The sequence below is a fragment of the Medicago sativa genome, chromosome 5 (genome assembly GCF_051527215.1).
Source record: "Medicago sativa cultivar Bolivia chromosome 5, Bolivia_mono, whole genome shotgun sequence".
Classification (NCBI taxonomy): domain Eukaryota; kingdom Viridiplantae; phylum Streptophyta; class Magnoliopsida; order Fabales; family Fabaceae; genus Medicago; species Medicago sativa.
Window position 1 is genome coordinate 22,440,243 of NC_140753.1, and position 27,697 is coordinate 22,467,939.

Below are 27,697 nucleotides of genomic sequence, written 5' to 3' on the forward strand. Positions count from 1 at the left end.
GAAGAGAATGATGTGACTGAAGAAGATATGGATGGGAACTATGTGAAATTTGATTAGGAGAGTGATGGTTATGTTCTGTTGGATTCAATTACGGTTTCTAGAGCTTGTAGTATGGTTTATAAGCTTTGTGAATTAGGGGTTTTGTTTAAGAGGGTTGTTGGGTTTATTGAGATGAGTTTGGGTAGGTTTCCGGCGGAGGATGTGGGGACGGTTGGGCAAGCTTTTTGTGTTGCATTGCAGAATGAGTTGAGTGATTATTATAAGTTGTTGGTTGTGCTTGAGGTTCAGAGTTCGAATCTCATTCCATTGTTGTCTAAGATGAAAGTTAGAAGCAAGGGATTGATGAAGATTATGATATTGAGGTTGTTGTTGTTGTTGAAGAAAATATTGTTGTTGTTGATGAAATTGTTGTTGTTAAAATTGAGATTGGGTGTTTGTAGTTGTTGAAAAGGTTGTTATTGTTGTTGATGATGAAGAAGAGAAATTGTTTGTTTGTTTCTGGATTTATGTGTTTCTGGATTTTTTGTTATTGGTGGTGGTTGGAAGTAGGTGGTGGTGGTGTGAGAGAAGAAGAAGAAAAACGATGAAGATGATGATGATGGTTCTGGAAATAATAATAATAATAATAATAATAATAATAATAATAATAATAATAATAATTATAATAATGATAATAATAATAAGAATGATCATATGATGTGAGTCCACAATATGCCATGTGTGCCTTTCAAATTCAACCTTTGATCATCGATCAAAACTGACATGTGGCAAATGTTAACAGTTTTTACAAAAAAACTAACGGAGATGACCATAATAGTAAACGGTGTAAGATTTAAGGGACCAATTTGAGACAGTTTAAAGTTAGGGGACCAAATTGAAATCCAAAAATAAGTTAAGGGACCAAAGGATTAATTAAGCCATTTTTTTAACCTAAACGTTCAAAATTGCAATTTTGTTACGAGTAAGCATTATACTCACACAAATCAAATTTTGTTCCTTAATTTTATAGGCACGGTAAAGAATTATTTATGAGATTTTAAATAAGTGAATAATTATTTATGAATTGGTAAAATAAGTTAAGGGACCAAAGGATTAATTAAGCCATTTTTTTAACCTAAACGTTCAAAATTGCAATTTTGTTACGAGTAAGCATTATACTCACACAAATCAAATTTTGTTCCTTAATTTTATAGGCACGGTAAAGAATTATTTATGAGATTTTAAATAAGTGAATAATTATTTATGAATTGGTTTTTCCTAAAAAAAAAAATTATTTATGAATTGTTTAAGAACTCTAAAATTAAATAAATAATTCATAAATCAATTGCTATAATTATGAATTTCTTAATCAATATTTTCTTCGATCACATAAGTAACTATTGTTTTTTTTAAGTTCATTAAATAATTGTTGTATCTAGATTATATTATAGTTTTTTTTTGTTACTTCTAAGTGGATTTTGGTTATATCCCCCTCTCTTTTTTACCAATCTTTGTTTGTTAGTGCATTTATGTGAGCTAGCTCTCTGCTACTCACTTGCCTTTAAAAAAAATGTAGCAGATTATATTATAGTTCAAATACATAATTTATTTAATAAAATTTGAAGAAAAAAAATAGTTGAGATCTCCTTAACAAACATAACTAAAGACCCTCTAACTAAAGACCTCATAAATAAAGACCTAAAAGCCCTCAAAAAAAAAAAATAAAGACCTAAAAAAAAAAAAGTAAAACCAAACACATTTAATTTATTTTTTTTCAAAAGCAAAAGAGAAAAAAACAGAGTATTGTTGAGTTGCGTGGTTGAAGAAAAGAGTGTGATCTTACTTCAGCTCGTGTAAACTCCAATTCCGTTTGCAACAGTTTCCTCAATATCAAGTTCTTCAACGATCGCGAAGAACCCTAACAATTTCACATGACTGGAAACGAGTTTCGCTTCTTCTTGTCATGCGATATCAATCTTCCCGTCACTTTCCGCATCGAACGCCTTGAAGGCAATTTACCCTTTCCCAATTCCCTTAATTCAGGTCTATTTCCTTTTCATTTTGTTTAAATTCATCTATATTTCTAATTTTGGGATTTTAAATTGACTGAATTCGTTATTTGATGAATCAATTTTTAAATGTTCATCAGTTTTACTTGATTATTGTGTAGTTATGATTCATTAGAATGTTATATTATGTGATTGGTGTAAATGATTATTATATATGAAGCACCGACACGAACACTAGACACGATACTGACAGGTTAATGATTTTAGAAAATAAATTAATTGAATGCATGCCATTGATCAGAGGTGTTGATGCTACTGAGATTGTTATGGCTTGAACTATCTATTTTGCTTAGACATATGTTCATTTTTTTTTCCTTGTTGTAGAAAATGATGATGGAACTGCAGAGTTATATGTGGAGTGTGCGTTGCACATTGATGGCGCGCCGTTTGGACTTCCCACCAGAACAAGGTTTTATCATCTTGTTATTGTTGAAATTTTGTGCTGTTTATATTTCACAGAACTCTTAAGACCGCTGTACGGTTTTAGTTTTAGGGATGATTAGGGAATTTGTTTGATCTTTCGTCTTAAGAGTTTTTGTCGTTTGTGCTTAAATTCGATAAATTATGCATTAGGAATTGGTTTACTCTACATTGTTTTGACTGTGAAAAATAAAATTTTGATGGATTAAAATCAAAGGGCCGAAGGGGTAAGCTCAACATAAACTAAGCTATATCTAAGAGCTTATAAAATAAACTAAAGTGACTTATGGATATAGCATAAGTTATTGTTATTATGAGTTCTTTTAAACACTCAGACAAGTGCTTGTATCATGAGATAAGCCTACTAAATCAATGTTGCCCGACCAATTTCAACCGACATATTGAAGGAATAATTGTTACTGGATTATATTTCGTTTGCTTATTTATTGGACAGTTATAAGACCTATGATATTGTACGAGACAAAATGTTGGGCGTTAAAGAACCAATACAAACATAAGTTAAGCGCAACAGAGATGAGGATGTTGCGTTGGATGTGTGGTAAGCCAAACTTATATAAAAAGAAGCAGGAGAAGTAAACAAATGCAAGGTAATTTGTCTGCTTGGCTAGTCAAACACGGAATAGTTCATAGATCTTTGGGTTTTGATTACCAAGGAATAGACTTTACAAATAAAGCCCGAGGATTGGCATTCAATTGCTGTTATTTTATATGTATATGGTTACAATTACCTACGTTCCCAATGTGCCTATGATGTAGCACCATAAGACTTAGATGAGATAGGATTAGAAATGAAAACATTAGAGAGTTAGTGTAGCACCTATAGTAGAAAAATTGGTAGAAACTAGACTTAGATGGTTTGGACATGTAGAGAGAAGACCTGTGGATTCTGTTGTAAGGAGAGTCGATCAGATGGAGGGGAGTCAAATCACTAAAGGCAGAGGAAGACCTAGAAAAACTATAAGAGAAACTATCAAGAAGGATCTAGAGATTAACGAGTTGGATAGAAATATGGTTTTTGATAGAACACTATGGCGTCATTTGATTCATGTAGAAGACCCCACTTAGTGGGATAAGGCTCGATTGTTGTTGTTTATATATCGTTTTAACTATCCATTCATTTTTATTATATTCTTTTAAGTTTCATGTGTTCGAGCCTTCGTACATATTCTGTTGAAAACAAAGATTTGAATACAGATCAGACGGGTCTTTCTTTTGTTAGTCTTTTTTAACAAAAATGTTGGTACTTGGTTATTAGTTTAGTTGTTAGTGATGTTAATAGTGGTGGTGGTGGTGGTGGTGGGGGGGGGGGGGGGGGGGGGGGGGGGGGGTGGTGGTTGAGTCATGTTGCCTTATATCTCCAAGCCCTATGTTCTTCTCACAAATAACGAAACTACCTTCGTAGATAAGAAGGGCCGAAGGGGTATGCCCAACATCAACTGTTTCTATAAGCTATATCTAAGAGCTTATTAAAATAAAGATTTATTAACCATGATGTTTTATCTTCATAGATAGCTCATATTCATTAACCAATCAGAAATGCGATGATATTATAACGACAATTTATTGTATTTATGGATTTTCATATTTTTAAATCTTCTGGTGAAGGTTGGAGTCCACGGGACCCTCGTATTGTTGGAATGAGCTCATCACGTTAACAGCTAAATATCGGGATTTGACTGCTCAGTCACAACTCACTTTCACTGTAAGTTTCAATGGCAGCTTACTAGCTTATTTGTGCATCCTTCAATATGTGATAGGTCATTTATCTTGAAGTTTCTACTGGACATTTTTTGTCCATCAATGAAATAAAGCAAGAATAAAAGTATTCTTGTTTTTGTTTTAACTTCATGAAATCATGTGTACAGTTATTTATTTTTAAATGAATATACAATTTTTGAAGTGTAATTTTTGCAATCTTGTGTGAACAGGTTTGGGATCTTTCTCATGGTGAAGGATTGATTGGAGGAGCCACAATTCTTCTCTTTAACAACAAAAAGCAGCTCAAGACTGGGAAGCAAAAGCTTAGGCTTTGGGCAGGAAAAGAAGCAGATGGAACATTCCCTACTTCTACACCTGGAAAGGTTAATAATGTGCATTTTAAGTGATCGTATTCATAGGTGTCACATTTTGTTTTATGTTTATTTTTATAAAACCTTTTTAAATGAGCATACAATACTCTGATGTGTCCTCATTAGGTCCCTAGGCATGAACGGGGGGAGTTGGAGCGTTTGGAAAAGCTTTTGAATAAGTATGAGCGAGGCCAAATTCAACGAGTGGACTGGCTAGATCGCCTCACATTCAAAACTATGGAGAAAATCAAGGAACGTGAAAGTTTGAAAAATGGAAGTGCTCATTTGTATGTGGTTGTAGACTTCTGTAGTTTTGAGCATCGAGTTGTTTTTCAGGTATTCTTACCTCCCAGTTGTGACACTTCCTAAAGGACTAGTTTGACAGTAATGCCTATGTTCACATGACATATCCCCCTATCCCCCCAAAATAAATTTACTTATGTGTCTTAGTCTACAAGTGCTTTATCAGTGACCGCTATCATATAGATTCTTAATTTCTAAAGAACTTCAATTTTTGTTTTCTTTCAGTTTTCTACTTTGCTTACAAAACACTGTATCACTTAGGTGAAAATCATTTTTGAGTTGAGACTAATTGCTATTCTTCAATGACATGACTAAATAAATTGTGCGCAGTTTGTATATTAGAAAAAATTATGTTCTACTGCCAATCTTGAAGTTGTTCTCATATTGTTATTTTTCACAGCAGTATATGACATACTTCCACATCAAATTCACTAGTATGTAAGATCTCCATATCTAGTTTACCTATTAAAAATAAATTCAAATGTGTGTGGGATCCCTGGAATGCGACCTTGAATTTGCAAGCATCCTACTCCCTCCGGTCACATTTATAAGCAAAAAATGACTTTTTAGGTACATTGAATAATTATTGTATCCAGTCACATTTATAGGTTAGATACATTAACTATTCAATCTACCTAAAAAGTTGTTTTTTGCTTATAAATGTGACCCGAGGGAGTACATTTCTAAGAATGCTAACATTCCATGCATAGACCATCACAGTAATTGAGGTATCCTATCCTAAATACTGGTGTCTAGATGCCTATTTAACAAACAACCCCTGAAGTTATTGGTACTGATGTTTTTGTTTATTTGTTTTCCTTTGTCGATAGTATAATTAACACTGATATAAATCCTACACATCATTAACTCTTCTCTGTTAAAAAATATAGGAATCTGGTGCCAACTTTTTGTTGCCATCTCCTATAGCTTCGACCAATGATATTGTTATTGTCTGGGACCCAGAAGTGGGAAAAATTAATCCCTCTGAGCATAAACAGTTAAAGCTGGCCAGGAGTTTAACCCGTGGTGTCATAGACAGAGATCTGAAGCCAAGCTCAAATGAGAGAAAGTAAGCTTCAACTTCCATGTCCAAATATGATTTCCCTATTATATCTATGATCAGATCAATGTTGCGAAGAATTTACCTTACAGTGCTTCAAATGGTTAAATTGTTAAGTGGCATATCATAAACTATGAAGTAAACACAATAAGCATTCATTTCCACTTATGAAGTTGGACGCTTGTTGAGATCATGCTTCATAGATTGCCACAATTCTGATTCCAGTTGGTTAAATTATCAAACTAAATGGTTTTAGATTTAACAGGTATTTTTTTGAAGTTTCTAAACTGCATGTATAATTTCAATAAAACATTGTCAAGATTTATCTCTGGAGTTTAGCATTGCAGAGGATAATCTATTAACGTGAAAGAATTTCCGTATTGTACCTTCTTCTAGGACCATGGTCAGTAATTTTCGAAGTGATTTAGACCGTGTATTAATGAAAATTTAATAAGCCATCAAAATGCCAAAGAAAATATTGGGACCGATTCTTCATTTGTCTTAGTTGCCAAACCAGAAAAGTGTGAAGTGTTACCTGTTCTCTTTCTGACATAAACCTTTTTCCCCTAATTGTTTTCTGCTTTGATCTTTTGTCGAGCAACTTTTCTTACTTATGTTAGTATTTTAATATTGCACTTTTTTAATCATGTTTAACATATAAATATAAATTCATTTAACTGTTTTGTTTGCTCTTTTGTGTCAAGGTCCATTCAGAGAATATTGAAGTATCCACCAACAAGGACTTTGAGTGGAGATGATAGGCAACTCTTGTGGAAATTCCGTTTTTCTTTGATGTCTGAGAAGAGGGCTCTAACAAAATTTCTTCGTTGTGTTGAATGGAGTGATGTACAGGTTAGCCTATTGTTATGGTGGAAAATATTAATAGATATTATGATATACCGCTTTGGGTTTTTCAAAAAAAAAAAAAAAATGGCTTTGGGTGTGTTATAGAAAGTTTAATGAGGTATTCTTTTATTCATAAATGGGAAAAAAAGAATTCTGTAATTTAGTGAAATAAATTATGCATTGGCCAATGTTTTATAAGTGAATTGGAAATTCAAGTGCATATCCGATAGTTAGTTCGGAAAAATCAGGGAGGAACCCTTCTAACCATTTCCTTATAAACGTGAATTTAGGGCATTGACTGGTATCTTTTTAGGGGTTTCATATAATCAAATGCTTTTATCTCCTATAACGGGAAAAGACTTATCTTATTGTTGTTGTTCATTGAATTTTTTTGTTTCTTGAATAATTATCTTGTTATCTCTCTGGTTTTCTCCATATCCTTTAGTTCTTTTTACTTAATAACAGCTGTAGAAATTTCAATATTTTATAATGCTGGTTTCATAACAGGAAGCGAAACAAGCACTAGAATTGATGGGCAAGTGGGAAATGATTGACGTTTGTGATGCACTGGAACTTTTGTCTCCAGTTTTTGAAAGTGAAGAGGTAATTGCAGAGTAGAGAAATATTTTGAGAATCTGTACCAGTGTGGGTGTAGGTTTTTTATTTATTTATATTCAGTAAGTTAGGCTAGCAGTGCAAATTATCATATAGTTCAGAAGACATCAACACCTTCCACACATCAATCATGATCATAATTTTCTCTGCACATTAATCACATGTGCAACACATTTTACTCTCAGCAGACATATAGAGAAGCAGGTTTCTTTTAAATTTTCCTACATATAGTCTTAAATATAAATACTGAAAAAGATCATCAGATAGACAAGACTAAGAGGAAAATTATGAAGGACTGAGGCGAGGATTGAATAAGATATTTGCACTGCAGTTACAATTAGATTCAACAAGGAATAGCAAATCAACCCTATTTGTCTGTAAGTTATAAGGTGCAGGTCCCTTGATATTGCTATGAGTTAACACCATAAGGGTCATAAACATAATCCTATATCCCATAGAAAATGTAGGGGCAAAGATGCCAAACTGCCAATGCACACTCAAGTCTCAGCCTTAGAGTTGGTATAAATGTATCACTTGCAACTTGTTTTTCACAAGGAGAAATTTGTACACCTGTTTTCAGGTCCGTGCTTATGCAGTGAGTGTTCTTGAAAGAGCTGATGATGAAGAGCTTCAATGTTACTTGCTCCAATTGGTTCAGGCTCTTCGGTTCGAGCGATCTGACAAATCTCGCCTTTCTCTTTTTCTTGTCCAGCGTGGTATGTGCATGGGGTAGTAAGTGCTAGCTCAGGTTCTGTTTCTGATTGTATTTGGCTCTTTGTCTGAAAGAAACTTATAACTTTTTACAGCATTAAGCAATATTGAATTGGCAAGCTTTCTTCGCTGGTATGTGGCTGTTGAACTTTATGACCCTACATATGCAAAAAGGTTTTACTGCACATATGAAATTCTGGAGGAGTATATGATGAAGGTGTGAACTTACAATTTTTTTTTAATACTTCTATTGCTTATTATGATGATAACTGTTTTACCTGTTAACTGTATTTGGAAAATATGTTTGATGTGATATTATGTGCTCCTTTAATGTTGCAAGTCTGTCAATATAGCTAAGCCATTTCTGCTTTATATGTATAGCCACAGCAGAAATATTTTCATATTTTAACATAAGAGATTCATTCTTGAACCAGAAGAGTTGCGTATGTAACCTGGCTTATGTACTTTCACATCTTGATTTCATTTGTGCAGCATAGAAGTCTTGAGTGTATTTTTTATAAGTAATTTAATAATTAACACCAATCTTGCAACATATTAAGCTTTATTAATGAATTAAAGGCAGTGAAAGTGCTAAAACCAATCTTGCAGCATATAATAGTTAATTCATTATAGAATCTAACAACTCTACCCCCACCCCAAAATCTCAGATGGGAGCTGGTGCAAACGGAGAGGAAGATGGATTTAAACGGTGGCAGAGTTTGGTACGACAAACAGAATTAACTGCTCAGTTGTGTTCAATCACTAGAGATGTCAGGAATGTCCGAGGTAATACACAGAAGAAGATTGAAAAGCTTAGACAGCTACTTTCTGGTCTTCTTAGTGAACTTACCTATTTTGATGAGGTATTGGTCTAAGATGATGCTGTGAAGTAATTTATTGTCTTATGTTCTTTTTTTTCCTAGCTTAAATGAATGATACATCTGAAAGAAACTATTTAATTTCCAACAATTACATGTCATGAATTTTTAGAAAGATTCTAAGATGTATACTTGATGCTATGTTTCTTCTGTAGCCAATACGATCACCTCTGACACCAGATGTGCTCATCACTGGGATTGTGCCCTCAGAGTCATCAATATTTAAAAGTGCATTGCATCCTTTGCGCCTTACTTTTAAAACAGCAAATGGTGGAACCTGTAAAATCATTTTTAAGAAGGGGGACGATCTTCGCCAGGACCAGTTGGTATTCCTGCAAAACCTTCTTCTTACATTCTCTGTGTATGCTTGCAATTGGATATTTGTGTACATGTGGGCACTGGCGCACCAAAACACATACCTGCCATGTGCTTTGACACACACACAAACTCTATCTCATGAATTTGGAGATAGATGTTCAGGAAAAACGAGTTTAGTTACATAAGTATTTGTCTTTTTGTAGGTTGTTCAAATGGTATCGTTAATGGATCGACTGCTAAAGTTAGAAAATCTAGATCTGCATTTAACTCCATACAAGGTTCTAGCAACTGGGCAAGATGAAGGCATGTTGGAATTCATTCCATCCCGTTCATTAGCACAGGTAGGGTCATTTTTTTAACACTTTTTCTGTATTAGTATTTAGTCACTGCTTCATCTTTTTGTATCTTGGATTTTCTTCTATGTTGTTGTTTTTTAGTTTAAAGTGTTTTAGTTTCTTCTATATTGATATTTCTTGTCAAAGACTTGTTTGTTATTCTTGTGGTATACTTTGAATGTGAAATATTTGATATACAGTAGTAAATCTATTTACTTTGATAACTTTCAAAGGCTTAGAAGCTGATGTCTCGGTCTGCATGTCATGAATAATGAATCTTCTTTTTTTGCCCCTTTATTTCATACCTGCTTACTTTTGTAAAAAATTTGAGATTATTAGATGGAATGAAAAATTATTCATTATCTTTAAGCATTTAACTTATCACTTACAGAAAATGGTAAAAACCTCCGGAATTTTGTATGCCAGTGTTTTTCAAATGGACAGTTGATTAATGTAATAGCACAATTTTGTTGGAGAAAGTTTGTTTAATGTTTAGTTACTAGTATTTTTATGAAAGATTTTATTTTTATCTTTTACTTTCTCTATTCAGATGGTGTTTACAAATGATTTTACATTTCTTTTTCAAGAAAAGAAAAGAGCCTTACTGAATACGAGTGCATGTCAGTTGGTAGTTTCTTTTAGTTGTATCTTCAACTCTCTTTTCCTCCCTTTATAGGGCAATTATTTTGATGATCCATAAATGATCACGTTGATTGTAGGATATTTAATCTTCCAGTTGCTTGACTAATATGTAATCCTCTCGTGTCTAGATTTTATCAGAGCATCGCAGCATCATAAGCTATTTACAGAATTTTCATCCTGATGATCATGGGCCTTTTGGAATTACAGCCAACTGTCTTGAAACGTTTATAAAAAGCTGTGCTGGCTACTCCGTTATCACATATATACTTGGTATTGGAGACAGGTGATTGTTAATTTTATTCATATTTTTTGTCTAAATAGTTATCTTGACATTTTGTTTTGGTGCTTCTAGTTTTGTGTTGGTGATGTGATGCTGTGTCACTTGCACAGTTACACCAATATCTTCCAATGCCCCCACCTCCTGTAAAATGGGATTGTAGTTGGTTATTAGGAATGGCTGGGTTTGGACCAGGGATATACTCAATCACAAAATGGGGGAGTTTGTCTTTTTTGTGTTGAAATTAAACATACCTTGTGTTATAGTCGATAAGAAATTTCTACAATCAGGATTTGAATAGTTTCGGATGTGTCGCCATAAAGTTTTCTGCTTTGTTTAAACATCTTTACGAATATGTCTATCCTTTTTCCTTGCTCTTGGACAGGGTATTCTTCATTGCTTTTCGACAATCTACTTATGACAATTTTCAGTTTCCTTTAGAAAATGAATCATGCTTACTGACTGTATATATATGTTGCTTCTTTGCTTCTTTCAACTGTTTCACTTTTTTTCAGCTTCCGAGTAAGATGTCTCTTTCTCTGTTTGTGTTGTTTCTATTTTTCTCTTTGTAATAAAATTTAGTTGATTAAAAATAGATACATAAACTTAGGTTGGTAATGTCACTTAATACTTTAAGAAAAAATTATCTCAACTGTTTTGAGTTTTTCTCAAATTGAGTTGTTAAATTTAAGGAAAATTGCATTCACCTCCTTAGAGTATGCTGAAGTGACACACCCTAGATATTGTAAAAGATAATGACCTCCACTCAATTACACAAACATTCTATCTACCAAGTAAAATACCATGTAAAAGTAGAGGGGGTGTCACTAAACAGAATTGAGGAGAGGTGTGTGCAATTTCTCCAACAAATAAAGTTGGTGAGTGTTCATTTAAAAAATAGAAAGACTGTGTTTTATAAAAATATACCTCATGGAAGGTGAGTGTAATTTTTCCTTAAATTTATAAAGTATGTAACTCGTAAAAGGCATCCAAGTTTTTTTCCCCAACTTTTAGTTAAGAAATTGGCATGTTATTCTATATTTTATGATATACTTTATATTTTATGAAATTGGCATGTTACATTGTTCACTAAATCTATAATTTCTCCCAATTTGAAGTGATAGTTTTCTATTGCTAGGCACTTAGACAACCTCCTCCTAAGAGACGATGGAAGTCTTTTCCATGTTGATTTTGGTTTTATTCTTGGGCGAGATCCTAAGCCATTTCCGCCACCAATGAAGCTCTGCAAGGAAATGGTTGAGGCTATGGGTGGAGCTGAAAGGTAAAGTTTCCATTGGATGATTCACTTCAGTTTTCAACACATTGGATGTGTGATTTGTGGCTTAAATTATGAGACGGTGTTTTTTTTCCCCTGTGCTCTTGCAGCCAATATTATACAAGGTTCAAGTCCTATTGTTGTGAAGCATACAACATTCTTCGGAAATCCAGTAACCTAATTTTAAATCTATTTTACTTAATGGCGGGTTCCAATATTCCGGACATAGCTTCTGATCCTGAAAAAGGGATTCTTAAAGTGAGTTCCCTCCTGTTTCAGTAAAATAGGTTACAACTGTGCTTTTGTTCTTATACCAAGAATTTCTTGTTGTACAGCTCCAGGAAAAGTTTCGGTTGGACTTGGATGATGAAGCCTGTATACATTTCTTCCAGGATCTTATCAACGAGAGCGTGAGTGCATTGTTCCCTCAGATGGTTGAGACCATTCATCGTTGGGCTCAATATTGGAGATAACCCCGATATCTGTATCTGTTGGGTTTCATTACGTTATTGTTATTAACCAGGTAAGCTCTAGTTACATTCAGTATACACCTATAATTTTGATGAATTTCATTGCTTTTCTGGCAATTGTATGGCATGACTTTGAACTTCAAATTAAAACTTAATCACTGCTTGTCCTTGCTTTTTGAAAACAAGATACCGACATGATCATTGGCACTAATTGGAACATAATAGTACTATGCATTTTTCATTCCTATTTGAGTGGATCTACAACATTTTCTTTTCTTTGTAGTTGTTTCCTTAAAACAGAATGATCTTGTCTACTGAAAATCTCTCAATGCTTAACAAATTGAAAATGGATGTTTCCCTCGGGCATCTTCCTCACATTTTCTCACATTTTTCCAATTTACAGCATCTGATGCTGTCTGGAGACTTCTGAAGCAGTTGTATAACGTGTGCATCTTTATCTTCTCTTGGAAGTCCATAAGGAGAGTGAGACAGACACGAGTCGCAGCTGTGATGTCAGCTGTTTGCACAACTAATTATCCTGGTGGCAGTGAGGTTGTCTGCAAATGTGTAGATAAATTAATACTTTTCCATTCTTTTGGATATAGTTTTATTAAGATACAGCATAACTTGTAAAACTTTTATCCTGTACAAACTAATGGTCGTTTAGGGTAAACTAGCCTTTTGCCATTCATATAGAATCCCACTTACCTACCTAGTCATTAACCAGCATATACTATGTAAATAACTTCAGCTATGATCCCATACTTTTTGCCAAATAGGCCAGAGATAAATTACCAAAATTGCATCTGTTTGGATTGTGAGTACTGAAAAGTGCGACTCTTTTTTAATTAGTGTACATTCTGTATGCTTTGATTTGATTTGATTTGATACCTCATGCACTTGAATTGAAATAAATTTATATGGGCTATAGAGTATACGGGGATAAGGGGCACATTTATTAACACTGGGAAACTTGCAATGTAGGTTAGAGAGCTTCTTTTTCCATCTTCATGGTTCTTAAAAACAGCTCCCGTCTGAGTTTATCCATCTAGACAGAAAGAAAGAAAAAAAAAACCATTCTTTTTATTTACCCGTCTGGACACTAAGAAAAAAAAACAGTATTTTTTCCACTTCCGGATGGGTAAATCTAGAGGCGTGATATTTTTTTTTTTTGAAGTGTGTGTAAGATACTGGGTCTTACACCAGATACATGAACGTCTTCAATGAGAGTGATGAATGTAAGATACTGGGTTAGGTTTGGGTCTAGAACCAACAAGTGTGCTGAGTATTGAAAAGTCTACGACTATTGATGTGGCTGGTTTATAGAGGGGAAAATGTGGATAAGGAGAGATGCCTTAATTATCCTTTCACTTAGAACCTTGTGAACTTGAGCAGAGATAGTATGGCATCTCTCCTTTGAGGAGCTCTTAGCTTTGCGATTATAGAATTCATTCCCTGTAATAGTTCTTATTTCGACTAATAATATAGTCTGTGTCGCTTGAATTTGGACTTCCTATCAATAAACTTATGGTATTGGCATGTATTGGTCTGATATTCATTTAAATACAAGGAACATAAATATCAAATCCACTTGTGTTGGATAATATATACCCTCCTAAAAATAAGTTGAACTGCGTAGACTAAGTGATTTTTTTTTTTTTGTTACATTTAAGTGAATGTTTGGATACACATTTTCTCACCACAATTGCCAGATTGCATTCCTTCTCACCATAAAAATAGAAGCTCCTATTTGTAGCTCCAACATGAATTTCCGTCTTGAATTTAGAACCTCTAATCACATATTCAAACATTCCCTAAATTGTTTAAGATCTTCGTTTCGAAATAACACATCTTTAGATATAGTATAGGCTTTAAAAAAAGTATAGTTCAACTTGACAATCTATCACATTTTTAGCTTATGAATATAATTAAATGACAATAGTTACAATTGTAAGTTCATGTTTAATGGAGAAGACTTTGACTTTAATATGATTTGAGATGCGTTACACCAGGATAAAGTGTTAGGTTTAAATCTAGTTCGTCACATTGGAGAAGTCTAACCTCTTTCCAAACTCAACCTCAATTGATAAATGAACTATTTTTTATAATTAATAAAATCAAAAGAAATTATCCGTTTGATCATTATTATAAGCAAAAAATCATTTTTATATTCATTTAATAAATGATATAAAAAATATATATTTTTACTTATAATATTAACTGAAGGATGTAGTTAATTAACAAAATAAATATTGTAACCAATTTTTTAATAAAACAAAAAACATCATACTATTTTGTAGTATAATTTAAGCTTACACAAAAATCCTAAAATCGTAATTATTGGCATAATAAAGTACTGACTCCTATTTGGCTTTAGAAGGTTCGAAAGCAGAATCTTGATGAAGGGTCCTTTTCGTTATTTTCAACCATGGGAATGAAATAATCTCGGTGCTACACTTTTTTCCCTTTAATAAAAATCAATTCACTAACTTTCTTTTTCTATATTTCGCGTTGGAGCAAAGCTTGCTTCATCTCTCTGTCTCGAAGCTTTCATCTCCAAATAAGGTAAATTTAAATCTCAGATCCATTCTCTTCTTCATTCAAATCTAGCTCTCATTTCAGATTTTCACTTCGTTTTTTCAATCGCACTTCAATTTCAAACCAAATCGGTATTTTTCTCAATGCTTCGATCTGAGATTTTCACTTCCGTTTTTATACTTTTTCCGATCCATTCTCATTCTGTTCAAATTTACTGTTATTGTTTTGTTCTAATTTCCTTCCATTCATTGCGATCCGTTTCCAAATTGTTACAGTGCGATCGATTTGCATGCTACTTTTGTTTTCCTTTAGTTTAGTAGATTTGCGTGAAGAAATTGTGAATAATTTTATAAGATCCTCTTTTTTTGTTATTGAAATTTTGATTGGACTGTGAAATTAGGGGTCCGTTTGTTTTGGATTTTTTTGAAAAAAAATCTATTTTTTTAACTAAAAAATCATTTTTTTTGTTTTTGTAGTGTTTGTTTTAGATTTTGAAAAAATCCATTTTGTTAAAAAAATCATTTTTAGGCTCAAAATGAAAATCTATTCCAAGTAGCTTTTTCAAAATCTATTTTTTTCTAAATACAAGGAGCTCAAGTGTAAGGGTTTCAAATCTTCAAAAAATGATTTTTAGGATAGTAAACAAACACAAATAGAATAGATTTTTTTAAAAATCTCTACAAAAAAAAATCTCTAGATTCTTTTACCTCAAAATCTATTTTTTTTAAAGCTGAAACAAACGCACCCTAGGTCGGATCAAGGAAGTGAAGGATGGGGTTAACATTCACAAAGCTGTTCAGTCGGTTATTCGCGAAGAAGGAAATGCGAATTCTGATGGTTGGTCTCGATGCGGCTGGTAAGACCACCATCCTTTACAAGCTCAAGCTTGGAGAGATCGTCACCACCATCCCTACCATTGGTAAGTTTCTGTTACTATATGTTTTTTATATGTAGATGTGAAAATATGTGTTTGTTCAGTATTGGTTTGATCTACATGTTTGATATCATAGTGGGAATGCCAGGCATATTTGGTGTCATAGTAGGTTTGTCAAAGTCAATATGGCTCGCTGTGATTCTGGTGTACCGACTATTATACCAAACATAGATTAAAGTTATCTTCATGTTTTAATTATCTAGAACATGCCATATATAATTGAGTTCTTGGCCAATTACCTCAGTGATCTTTGAAATGGAACTATATATATATATATATATATATATATATATATATATATATATATATATATATATATGAAGAAATCTTTAAATTTTATGTTTTTAACTCTGAGATCCCAAAGTATGTTGGTCATTTTAGATGCCAATGCCATGTACTCCCTTAGTTCGTATATGCTTGTTTTTAAGTTTGTTTTACACAAACCAAGAAATAACTTCAATTTATAATTTAATAAGCAACTTTTAAATATTCATTAACTTTTATTGGCCCACCCATTCATTTAGTATTTTGTCTATTTTTCATTAATGTAAGTGGAATTTCATTGATAAGATAATGGTATGATCAACAAAAAGTAGTTATGTAATTTTTAAATTTAAGAATGGTAGATAAATAAGAACTATTTTTTCCTTTAAAAAAACTAACCATAAGAAAGGAATGGAGGAAGTAACGTGTGATGCTTTGAGACCTGATGTCTATACTGTGTTGTTAAATAGCAGCTATAGCATTAGCAGCGCTATACTGCTATAGTGTAATGGAATTTGAGCAAACCACTATTGTTCTACGGTTGATACCCTATTTAGTATAAAATGTTGTCAAATAGCGGTTACAGTTGTGCTATAGCACTAGTGTGTAGTGGAATTTTAACGATCCACTATTTTCTGCTATCCACGATTGACTACACTTTCCAAATACTCCTCAACAACTACAATATTACTTTTGACAATGCTTTCTATGATGGATTATTGGTCATTATTATAACACTATTGTGCATCGTGTCAGATTGCTGAACTATTGTGATGCTGTTATGTAGAGTGCTTGAACATTTATTTATTGATTTGTTTTAGGGTTCAATGTGGAAACTGTGGAGTACAAGAACATTAGCTTCACCGTTTGGGATGTTGGAGGCCAAGACAAGGTGTAAATTTTTGCAATACCTTATGTTTAGATGCAATTTACAATATTTTAGTGCAAACAACCGAACATATCTCTGATAATTGTCTTCGAAGTCAGTGGCTGAATACTTGCGTTTTCTTTTACAGATTCGTCCACTGTGGAGGCACTACTTCCAGAACACTCAGGGTCTTATATTTGTCGTGGACAGCAATGACAGGGATAGAGTTGTTGAAGCCAGAGATGAGTTACATAGGATGTTGAATGAGGTACTTTAACTTTATTTGACTTATTTTGGCCTTTGATGCCATGTCTTCACATTCATATTTGTTCATGTTAGATGCTCCTATGACAAATTTAGGGAACTCATTCTTATAGACAATGTTTGTTCATGTTAGATGCTTCTTGTTGTATTTTGTTGTGCATATTAGGAGTTGAATCGCCAGTTCTTGTAAATTTCCTAGGATGTTTAGTGCTTCTAATTGAATGAGTCTATATCTCAACTTTAATGTGTACAAGTATTACGAAAAGAATCATCAGTCTCTTTGCTCTATTGCTTTCTGTTTTCTTTATGTTTGTGAATGAGATGAAACGAGACATTTTGAAAACTTTTATTTTAATTATCTTTTCAGGATGAACTGAGAGATGCAGTATTGCTTGTGTTCGCCAACAAACAAGATCTTCCAAATGCAATGAATGCTGCCGAAATTACTGACAAGTTGGGTCTTCACTCTCTGAGACAGCGCCACTGGTAAGTATTTTGATGATGAAGCGCTTCGTGTCCAGTATTGATTGGAATCTTGAGATCTAAAATACTCTTCTGGTTCTTCCAGGTACATCCAGAGCACCTGTGCAACTTCCGGGGAGGGTCTCTATGAAGGTTTGGACTGGCTTTCCAACAACATAGCCAATAAGGTAATAATCTGTTTACTCCCTTTTTGTACAAATGTTGATTTGAATATAATGCTTACCAAATGAAAAATGTAAAGCTTTAGCTCATTGAAAGTGTATGCAAAAGTGCACTGTGCAATGTGTCTTTGTGGTGCTTACCCTATTCTTGCATTCTTTAAAAAAAAAAAAAAAAAAAAGCATAAATAGTACTTGTCCTTGCTAGTTCCTCTAATTCATTCCAGAAAAAGCAAGAGTGTGATCTTTGGAATCGCTTAGGTGATTTTTTTTTTTCTAATTCTTTTTACCTTACAGGCTTAATGCTTATCGGGAGTATTGTGGATTGGTGATTCTGGATGCAGGGGTGAATATTATCTAGCTTTGCTTCTTGAGTCTTGTGGAGCGGTAATTCTGGATGCAGAGGAAAATATTATCTAGCTTTTATTTCTTGGTTGTCTTCTGAAACAACTTGAATTTGTGTTTATGACTTTATGTATTGTGGTATAGGATGGTGCCTAAAATTTAGTAGAAATTTGTTTCATGGGCTTTGTAATACTTCTGTGCTTTCTATTGGTTTTCGATGCAATGCCCATAGTTGTAGTTGAGATACAATTAAACATGCCTCAAGTTCTGCTTTATAGTTTTATTTCGGTCGTATGACCTTTCATATATATTATATAATGACTTTTTGATGGGGAATTTGTTTATATTATATTGTTTGCAAGATTACCAGGGGTTTTTTTTTTAAGCAGTATGCCATCAACTCTTGGTGAGTAGATGAGTTTAGATGTTATTTGTGACGAAATATATTTTAAATTATTCAATAGATGAATTATTAGAAAAGTAATATCTTCTTTGTGGTTATCTAAACTTTGATTACGTTAATGTTTGATCTGTGGATGGGATGGGGTATAATGCACAGGGCTTCACTGGATTTGTTTGGAAAGAATGCATTTTGTGGTTTACTTGTAGCCGCCACTTTATGCAATGTTTATTTAGATGGAACTGGCCAACTCGGTAATGTTTCCTGCTGTCGAAATTATGCATTTAGTTATACGGTTATGCAAGATTGGATTTGAAAAAACAGTCCAGTATATATTGAACCTTCACAAATGATGGGAAAGGTCAACCTTCTACTAAGATTGTATAACTGGTAATCTGGCATCAAGAATCGTTGATAAACAAAAAGTGCAATAGGAACAAAAAAAATGGCCCTGCAACCTCTACCCTCACCCTTACCAACATCATGGCTACTGCAACCACAAATCTGAATGTGTTGCCCACAACCGATGATTTGCAGGTTGACATATCCCGTATTATCCTATTTAAGCTTTACATTTTGTGTAATTGTTGTCTGTTGTGTTCAAGTTTTGTTTGTATTTAGTTTAAACCAATGAGAGTTGTTGAAGACTCCACCTTTCAATGACTTCAAAAAACATGGTAAAGTTAGCTAAGTTTGAGACCACTTATAGTCAAACCGCTCTTGTAGAAGTAAAATTGTGGATCCTCCTTTTGTCCCACTCATTGTCTGTGTATGATAATGCCCTCTTATTTTATTTATTTTTTGGAATATGCCCTCTTATTTTTCTTGTGGTAATGTGTGGATGAGATTGTTCCATCACTTTTGTTTAAAGTGCCTAACGACTAAATTTGCACACACTAAATATTAGAGCAGAGAGAGAAATGTATATTCGAACTCAAGTCTCATCAAATTTACATGCATCATAACAAATATGATACAAAATTTTATCTTTTTTCATGACACTAACAAAATAGTATGTTAAATTTACTTAAGTGTATAATTGAAAAGAGGGACAGTCAACCCAAAACGGTTATCTTTTTTTATATATAAAATATACGTATTATTTTTTTTTGAAGAAAGAATATATATTTTTTAAAACTGGTGCTTTATTCGATACAAATATCTCAACAAACTTTATATATTACTACGATTTTATCCATTAATATTTTATGTAGCATAAATATCTCAACAAACTACTTATTAAATTTTAATATTTTCAAATTTTATTTTAACATATTTTTTTAATAAATATAATTATTTCAGCATAATTCAATTTTAAATAATATTTATATATTTATTTTATCTTTTCTGTACATGTGTCACTCCAATTATTTTTTTGTTTAACTCTTTTCTATTTTTTTAAATTTATTTTCTATTTAGGATAAATATCTCACAAAAATACATATATTATTGTATATTATCCGTTAAATATTTCATTTGATGTTATAACTTTGTCTAAAATTTTAGGTAGCCTAAAAATCTAAATAAAATACACATAAATTTTGTTATATTTAATCAAGATTTTAATAAATTACATTTGTTTTAACATATGTTTTCAACGAATTTAATTATTTACCTTAATTCAAATATAAAAAATTATACTTTATTTTGTTTTTTATGCACTTGGCTTCTCTCGTTAATTTTCATATAGAAAAAACATCAACAAAATATTACAAAAAAAAAAAAAAAAAAATATCAACAAACTACACCAATTTTATTTAAGGGTATAATTGTAAGTAAAAAAGACAGCTCAAACATGCATTCTCTGTATATATAGTTAGAGCTGTCAAAACGGACGGCCCGGCCCGTTCGGGCAGCGGGCTTTTTAGGGCCGGGCTAAAAAGCCCGGTTCGAATATGGGCTGGAAAATTAGGGCCCGAGCCCGGCCCTGCACGGGCTCCCGGGCTAACGGGCCGGCCCTGGCCCGTATTTTTTTTTCTTTCAAAAATCAAAAAATAATTTTATTAAAATAAGTTGAAAATGAAATATCGAGGCAATCACTTGGATGTAATTAACATGGGTGTGATGTTGAACAGTTGAAGTTTATAAGTGTTGCACTTTTGCACATCTAATGTCACCAAAAAAAAAAAAACTAACATTAATACGAAAAAAAGGGTTCTCAATTGACTGGATATTATTTTATATTAATTCTGAGACGTGAGTGAGCTTGCGAAGATGGTATTGTCTGGCGCCTGTGTGAGAACTAAGAACTGAATTTCATATACACACAAAGACAAAAAAAAAATTGTATTTTTTGGCGGGCTTGCGGGCCGCCCGCGGCCCGACCGGGCTAGCCCTACCGGGCTCCGGGCTTTTTCGGGCCGGGCCAAAAAGCCCTGAATCGATTCGGGCTCCAAATTTTCGGCCCAGGCCCTGCATTTAATTCGGGCTTTCGGGCCGGCCCGTAAGGCCCGGCCCGTTTTGACAGCTCTATATATAGTATATATAACTCAAACAGTAATATTATATGGGTTTTTCTATCGTATGCAAATTTGCACGTAACATGAATAATACCGAAAAAATACGTTAGTATTTTAAACGAAGAGATAAAATTGAAATGGGCGGCCAAACACATGATGTATTTTAGCACTTCAATAACATTAAGGTGGAAATGTCACTTGACATACATTGACCAATTGAATTATGACACGTATGCGGATTCAACTAATTTTATGTTTAAAAAATTACTTTGTGAAAGAAAAAAATGTTTAAAAAGTTGCATTACTTCATAGTATCACAATTGGATTGGTTAATATGATGCGACATTATGTCACAAAATGCAATCCATTATTTTATTTTATTTTAAGCAAAAAAATAAAAAATTGTGGTACCCTTTTGACGTAATAAAATCAAATCTCGCACACTACTCAATTCCTATTCCGCGTTGCTGCAAAGCATTCTTCACCCTTCTCTCTCTGTCTCTGCGATTTCTGCTACATCAACTTTTCTTCTTCCAAGGTAAATTCAAATCTCAGATCCAATCTCTGCAAATCGATCCCTTTTCTATTTCTTCGATCTGTTCAGATCCTTCAGTTTTTTCATCGTTCAGTTAATTTTCTTCTTTTATCGATTTTTTCATTTGATCTTGTAATTTAATTCTGTGCGATCCGATCAACAGTGAAAATTGATTTTGCATGTTACTTTCTTTAATATTTTTCCCCGTTTAGCGTGAGATCTGGTTGAATCTGATGATATCGATGCACTTTATTGATGTATTAGCGTTTTGATTTAGGATTTAATTGATTTGCGTGAAGAAATTATGATTAATGTTTATGTTTTGGGGATTTGTTATTGAAATTTTGATTGAAAATTAGGTTTGATCAGGGAAGTGAAGGAGAAATGGGGTTAACATTCACGAAGCTGTTCAGTCGGTTATTTGCGAAGAAGGAAATGCGAATTTTGATGGTTGGTCTCGATGCAGCTGGTAAGACCACCATTCTCTACAAGCTCAAGCTTGGAGAAATTGTCACCACCATCCCTACTATCGGTAAGTTTCTTGGTTCGATGCTTGTTGTTAGCTAGATTTATATATCATAATTGTTATTTACCTGTTTGAAATGAATTTTGATTTGCAAGTTTTGCTTATGTATGGTCACCCGATAATTATTTGAAAAAAAATTACATAATTGAACGCAATCACATTGTTGTGTATTGGACACACGTTTCTGAATGGTCGGTGCTATGTAGTTCACTATAGGTTTTTCCTTGTAGGCATTTGTAAAATTATTTGTGTGTATTGATTGTTTTAGTTTTGTGCCATATAACTCAATGATTGTTTAACATTGAATGTGATCAAGTGGTCAACACATTGTTAAATCTGTGAAGAAGTTTGCCTTTATATTTAACAATGAAATCCCAAACTTTATGTCATATATTGTTTAACATGTGTGCTTGATGTTAGACGTGCAAATATTGTTAGTCAACTATAATGACTTTGTTTGGATTATGTTCTACCTTACGAGAGCTTCTCATTTGAAATATGCATTTGGTTCGTAGAACATAATTTTTGTTAAGTTCATTCATGTTTATGGAGTAGTTACCCTTAACATGTAATTTCATCCATGTTTAATTTAAACTTGATGGGAAACTTTATTTAAAATACTCATTATGAACAACAGATTATTCTAATTTTATTTTTGCAAGAGTGCTTCGCAGAAAGGTTGAAATGCTGTTATTTGTATTCATTTATTTATTTATTTATTTTATATTTTAATTTAGGGTTCAATGTGGAGACTGTGGAATACAAGAACATTAGCTTCACTGTTTGGGATGTCGGAGGCCAGGACAAGGTATTTTATTCAAATTCAATTTGAAAATAGTGTACTTCACAAGATATTTTAGCACGCACGCCCCCCCTCCTTTCTGTCTTTCACTGTAGTATGTGGCTAAAGTCTTGTGCTTTCTTCTCCAGATCCGTCCCTTGTGGAGGCACTACTTCCAGAACACTCAGGGTCTTATATTTGTCGTTGACAGCAATGACAGGGATAGAGTTGTTGAGGCCAGAGATGAGCTACATAGGATGTTGAATGAGGTACTTTTCTTATATTCAGTTTGGCATGTTGTGCTATGTTTTCTTCTTCATATTTTTTTCTTTCCATTTAGACGTTTTCACTCATATAGACCGTGTAGTGGCGGGAAGGAATGAGCCACAAATTTGTTGAGAGTTGAGATAGAAAGATATAGGAATCAAATTGATTTATGAAGATTCGTTGCTTGTACAACTCTGATTTGGGTAGAGATACTGATACATGATTCTAGATCATAATGTTCACTGGTTCAATGCGTGTCTCTGTAAGATGAATTTCTGTCGTGCTTCTCATGGGAAGCATTTCCCTTCATCATTGTTGCTGTTAATTAATCCATGTTTTTACTGGATCATATTTTCTGATGACTGCTGTGTATTAATCTATCTTTTGGTACTTGAATGATCGGTTTTTCATAGTCAAATACCCTATGAATTTACTGCTTCTGATTGAATGTAGTTCTGTGTCTACTTTAATGTATAAAATGTTCATGAAAATAATTATCAGTGTCCTCGAGTCCATGCTCTTCTCTTTTTTGTTCTTGTAAAATGACAATGTTTTAAACCATTATTTTAATTATAATTTCAGGACGAACTGAGAGATGCAGTGTTGCTTGTGTTTGCCAACAAACAAGATCTTCCCAATGCAATGAATGCAGCTGAGATTACTGACAAGCTGGGTCTTCACTCTCTCAGACAGCGCCACTGGTAAATAATTTGATAATGCTACATGTAGTATTTGGTGTTAATAGACATCTTACTGTGTTCTAACAAACGCTTCCGGGTCTTCCAGGTACATACAGAGCACTTGTGCCACCTCTGGGGAGGGTCTTTATGAAGGTCTGGACTGGCTTTCCAACAACATTGCCAATAAGGTAGCTATTGGTTTCCTCCCTCCTCTATTTTTATTTTTTAACACTTAAATGATTTTGTCCCAGGAAAATGTTGATTTTATCCAAGATGCAATAATTGAGTGCTTTTAGGCCCTGATTTGGGACTAGTGAGACTAATTTATTTACTTTTTGGTTAAATGCAAGTATGAAATTGTATAAATGTGTATATGGGACCAAAATTAATATATTTCCAATTTTACAAGAACTAGAAATATTATGGTTTAGAATATAAACCCTTTTTTTATTTTTTTTTGAAGCAAGAATCTAAACCTATTTGAAATGCTCAATAAATGTTTTTTTAAATGTAAATTTGTAGTTTGATAGACATGGTATAGAAGTTAAGCTCACACCCATACTCTAGGCATCTAGATGCATCGTTATTTTCACTTCATCCCTACTTATGCAATACTTATTAGGGGTTGGTTTACTTAGTAGTCTTTTTGTGGGGGACTTTCCCCCTTCTGAGCACCTAAACATATTCTACCTGCTTCTATTTCGTCTTCATTCAAAATTTACATTTTTTTAATTACATTATTCTAACTATTGTTTGCCAGCCTTCTTAGTTCTTGGCTATAAAACACGAGAAAGAATTGAGGTCGCTTATTATTTCCCTGGTTTTCTATCATTGCAGGCATAATACTTTTTGGGAGTATTTTGGGTCGGTATTTCTGGATGCAGGGGTGAATATTATCTAGCTTTTATTTCTGGGTCCTCTTCCGAAACGACTTAAATTTGTGTTTCCTGTATTGTGGTTTAGGACGTAATGGTGGCTACAATTGTAGTAGGAATTTATTTCATGGGATGTTTAATACTTTTTGAGCTTTCTATTGGGTTTGGATGCATTGCCCTAATTGTAATGGAGATACTAATTCTATGCGCCATCAGTTTCAGCTTCTGATTTATACCTTTGTTATGCTCATATATATACCGTTCCTATTATGTACTGGATGGAGATTTTGTTTTTTGTAAACCAAAGATAATACGATATTCATATGGTTTTTGGCGCTCATGTTTTCAACTTTGTGCGCCATGTGAATGCCTGGATTTTATGGTTAATTTGACTGGTTGGTAATGCATAAATTTGAGTTTATGGCTTATAAGTTCGTATAATATAAAATGGGCTATTTGGTAACAGTCAATTTTACATTTTTCACGAGTCTATAACATGTTTTCATGAGGTTATGACATTTTTGAGAAGTCAATTTTACATGAGCTTATTACATATTGTCATGAGCTTATAACTTTTTTTATTTCAATTTATCCTTGCAATCTTTAAACACGTCAATAAATTAATTACATGTTTAAATGTACATTTTTTATGTTATTTCTTGTGTATAAGCTAATATCATTTTTTATGATATCTTGAAGAAACTTTAAAAAAGGTGCCATTTGCTTAACCACTTTTATTAAATTGCCATCTTCAGTAAATTATGAATTATATTTACGAAATCTTTAAATTTTTGGGTGAGAGTTGTGGTTCTTTTCCCCTGCCTTTTGTTGCTACATTCATCACTACAGTTGTCTAAATTTTCGCTCTTGACCAAGTTGATAGCATTTAGATGGTTTATGAGGTTAGGTTCCGGTTGACCCCGAAAAGTACCAATTTTTTTAGCGGTAGTTTCTATTTGTTGTGCAATTTGCAAGATTTAAGTCTCAAGCATCTTGTTATGTGTAGTCATATTAGCTCAGATGTATGTACAATGCATAAAATATGCAAGGTCGGGTTCGAACCTCGGCCATCACAAAAAAAAATTATTAACTAAATATTTATATAAAAAAGATTATCTAAATATATTTTTATTTATAATATGAATTTAAATGGTTATTATTGTTCCCCCTAAGTAACCCCTCAAGTCGGCTGAGCCACTAAACTAACGTGAAAAAACAAGAGTATGAACCGGACAAAAATAATCGGGCTAAGATTCTCTACATTTCTAAAAAAGATGGAAATTTTCATTTAAAGAAAAATAGACACAAATAAGTTTGAAAAAGTTAAAAAAAACAATTAATGATCGCAAGATCCGCTTAGTGGTGGAAACCACCAGGGCCGGTGTAACACCTCGAATTTCTATTTTATTAAATTAATGAGGTTAAATAGATGAAGTTTTATTTATTATTGTGATTTGATAGGTGGTGATGATTAATATGATGAGAAAATAGATGTGGGAGGTGCAGAGTAGAAGTAATAAAATAAGAGGGGGAGGAAGAGGTAAAATTATGGTAAGTTGAGGAGAGGACAATTAATAATTGTTGAATAGCCTAATTTCCTAGTATAAATAAAGAGATAAAAAAATCAGAATAAACGCTCTTGTTGAACCGGAGAAAAGAAAAGAGGAGAAGAGAGGAGAGGAGGGGAGGAAACCCTAGCTAAGGAGAAAAGAGATAAACGTCGCGTTTTCGGAGAATTCGAGGTAAGGGGGAGAATCTTTGCACTTTAGGGTATCTTAATATATGACGGGAGTGTTTAATTCTTAATATGTTGTTGTTGTTATGATGTGAGATTATGATGAGAGATTTATGATGAACGAATTAAAAGATGCAGTTGAAAGATGAGAATTGAGGAAAACTAGATTAGGTTTTTCAATTTAGTTTTTTAGCCTTAAAAAGAGAGGATAATTCGGTAGGTTAACGAAGAATTAGTGTTTGAATCATAGGGTAATCATTGGGTGATGATTATGGTAGAATTTGGAGAATATAGGATCGAAAACGGAGTCGAAAAGGGTTCCCCAAAACGAAATCGCAGCAGAATTGCGAACTTGCTTTCACCGTGCGTTTCTTACTGTCTCAGTTCGACAAGTTTAAGTTTGGAATTGGGTTTAGGTGTCTTCATGAAAGTTGTGACTTGATTTAAGCATCTAGAACTCAAGATATGATCAAAATACTACCTAGGGGTCAGCAAGGTCGTGCTCTTTCCCCAAGCTTAGGAAAATCAACTTTTCTACCACTTTCTGTTCTAAATTAGGTTTGGGCGTCATCATGAAAGTTGTAAATATGGATGTTAGCTCTCATTTTATTTTGGTTGGACTCCATTTAGATTTTTAGAACTTGAGTTATGATTAAATTACTGTACTTGGGTCATGTTGCATTTTTCATGAGATTTCAGCACAACCCTTTCAATGGACTCCAAAACCACTTTGAAAATTATAAGGAGTTTACGAGAGCCATTAGAGTAAAAAGTAAAAGTAATGGTCCTAAACTAATAAACAAAGATTAGGGAGTGTGCTTAGGCATAATAAAAGGTGATTAACTAAATTTACCAGTGAGACTAAAGTTAGAATCGTAAAAGGGTGGATAAAGGGAGGAAAGGGCATCGTTATGAATGGATCTTAGAACAATAAAGGAGATAATAGAAGAACCATAGGATGAAGAATAAGTCTAATATTATCTATTGAAATCATAGGGTGTAAACCCGAGCAAGACGAGTGTAAGGTGTTAGTGTCTAAGGTGATAAACGATGAGAGGGTAGAGTCTTATGACTTAATAAACCTAGTTGCATATGAAGGTAGATATTATGAGATGATGACAGAGTAGTGAAGACCTTAAATTGAGACAGGAGGATAAGATATGTCGCTAGGATAAAAGGATAGGAAATGGAGATAAGATTAATGACGATAGTGAGATCTAAATATGGTGTTGACTTAATGAAGACACAAACTACATATTTGAGTAAGTGCTACGATGTTAATAGACGAAGCTATAC

At 33.3% G+C, this 27,697-nt stretch overlaps 3 protein-coding genes across 6 annotated transcripts; all 3 read left to right on the forward strand.

Annotated features, from left to right (window-relative positions):
- The first annotated feature begins 1,787 nt into the window (after positions 1-1,787).
- Positions 1,788-13,120, forward strand: VPS34 (vacuolar protein sorting 34). The gene is made up of 18 exons (XM_085714448.1): positions 1,788-2,022; positions 2,373-2,457; positions 4,095-4,191; positions 4,418-4,570; positions 4,685-4,894; positions 5,752-5,930; positions 6,626-6,773; positions 7,275-7,370; positions 7,963-8,098; positions 8,189-8,310; positions 8,762-8,956; positions 9,127-9,297; positions 9,493-9,630; positions 10,395-10,549; positions 11,682-11,825; positions 11,930-12,077; positions 12,155-12,342; positions 12,693-13,120. The coding sequence occupies exons 1-17, from the start codon at positions 1,911-1,913 to the stop codon at positions 12,290-12,292; spliced, it is 2,427 nt and encodes an 808-aa protein (XP_085570574.1). The 5' UTR covers positions 1,788-1,910; the 3' UTR covers positions 12,293-12,342; positions 12,693-13,120.
- A 1,670-nt stretch (positions 13,121-14,790) lies between these two features.
- Positions 14,791-18,479, forward strand: LOC146921054 (ADP-ribosylation factor 2). Of its 3 annotated transcripts, none has more exons than XM_085714452.1 (7): positions 14,791-14,854; positions 15,558-15,746; positions 16,847-16,917; positions 17,042-17,161; positions 17,525-17,643; positions 17,726-17,807; positions 18,096-18,479. In XM_085714452.1, the coding sequence occupies exons 2-7, from the start codon at positions 15,599-15,601 to the stop codon at positions 18,099-18,101; spliced, it is 546 nt and encodes a 181-aa protein (XP_085570578.1). In that variant the 5' UTR covers positions 14,791-14,854; positions 15,558-15,598; the 3' UTR covers positions 18,102-18,479. The 3 variants fall into 3 exon arrangements, with proteins under 3 accessions (XP_085570578.1, XP_085570577.1, XP_085570579.1); XM_085714451.1 differs by having other exon boundaries at positions 15,578-15,746; XM_085714453.1 differs by lacking the exon at positions 18,096-18,479 and having other exon boundaries at positions 15,578-15,746; positions 17,525-17,751.
- Positions 18,480-21,458: 2,979 nt separating this feature from the next.
- On the forward strand, positions 21,459-24,899 carry LOC146921055 (ADP-ribosylation factor 2). 2 transcript variants are annotated; one of them, XM_085714449.1, is made up of 7 exons: positions 21,459-21,540; positions 21,897-22,069; positions 22,801-22,871; positions 22,994-23,113; positions 23,694-23,812; positions 23,898-23,979; positions 24,629-24,899. In XM_085714449.1, the coding sequence occupies exons 2-7, from the start codon at positions 21,922-21,924 to the stop codon at positions 24,632-24,634; spliced, it is 546 nt and encodes a 181-aa protein (XP_085570575.1). In that variant the 5' UTR covers positions 21,459-21,540; positions 21,897-21,921; the 3' UTR covers positions 24,635-24,899. The 2 variants fall into 2 exon arrangements, with proteins under 2 accessions (XP_085570575.1, XP_085570576.1); XM_085714450.1 differs by having other exon boundaries at positions 21,907-22,069.
- Positions 24,900-27,697: the final 2,798 nt, after the last annotated feature.

Excerpts from the sequence above, each read along its gene's own strand:
- VPS34 (XM_085714448.1), top strand. The coding sequence starts at position 1,911 with ATGACTGGAAACGAGTTTCGCTTCTTCTTGTCATGCGATATCAATCTT. Across the intron at positions 7,371-7,962 it reads CAGTTTTTGAAAGTGAAGAG|GTCCGTGCTTATGCAGTGAG; the intron begins GTAATTGCAGAG and ends ACCTGTTTTCAG. Across the intron at positions 11,826-11,929 it reads GCTATGGGTGGAGCTGAAAG|CCAATATTATACAAGGTTCA; the intron begins GTAAAGTTTCCA and ends GTGCTCTTGCAG.
- LOC146921054 (XM_085714452.1), top strand. The coding sequence starts at position 15,599 with ATGGGGTTAACATTCACAAAGCTGTTCAGTCGGTTATTCGCGAAGAAG. Across the intron at positions 15,747-16,846 it reads CACCACCATCCCTACCATTG|GGTTCAATGTGGAAACTGTG; the intron begins GTAAGTTTCTGT and ends GATTTGTTTTAG. Across the intron at positions 17,644-17,725 it reads TCTCTGAGACAGCGCCACTG|GTACATCCAGAGCACCTGTG; the intron begins GTAAGTATTTTG and ends TGGTTCTTCCAG.
- LOC146921055 (XM_085714449.1), top strand. The coding sequence starts at position 21,922 with ATGGGGTTAACATTCACGAAGCTGTTCAGTCGGTTATTTGCGAAGAAG. Across the intron at positions 22,070-22,800 it reads CACCACCATCCCTACTATCG|GGTTCAATGTGGAGACTGTG; the intron begins GTAAGTTTCTTG and ends ATTTTAATTTAG. Across the intron at positions 22,872-22,993 it reads ATGTCGGAGGCCAGGACAAG|ATCCGTCCCTTGTGGAGGCA; the intron begins GTATTTTATTCA and ends TTTCTTCTCCAG.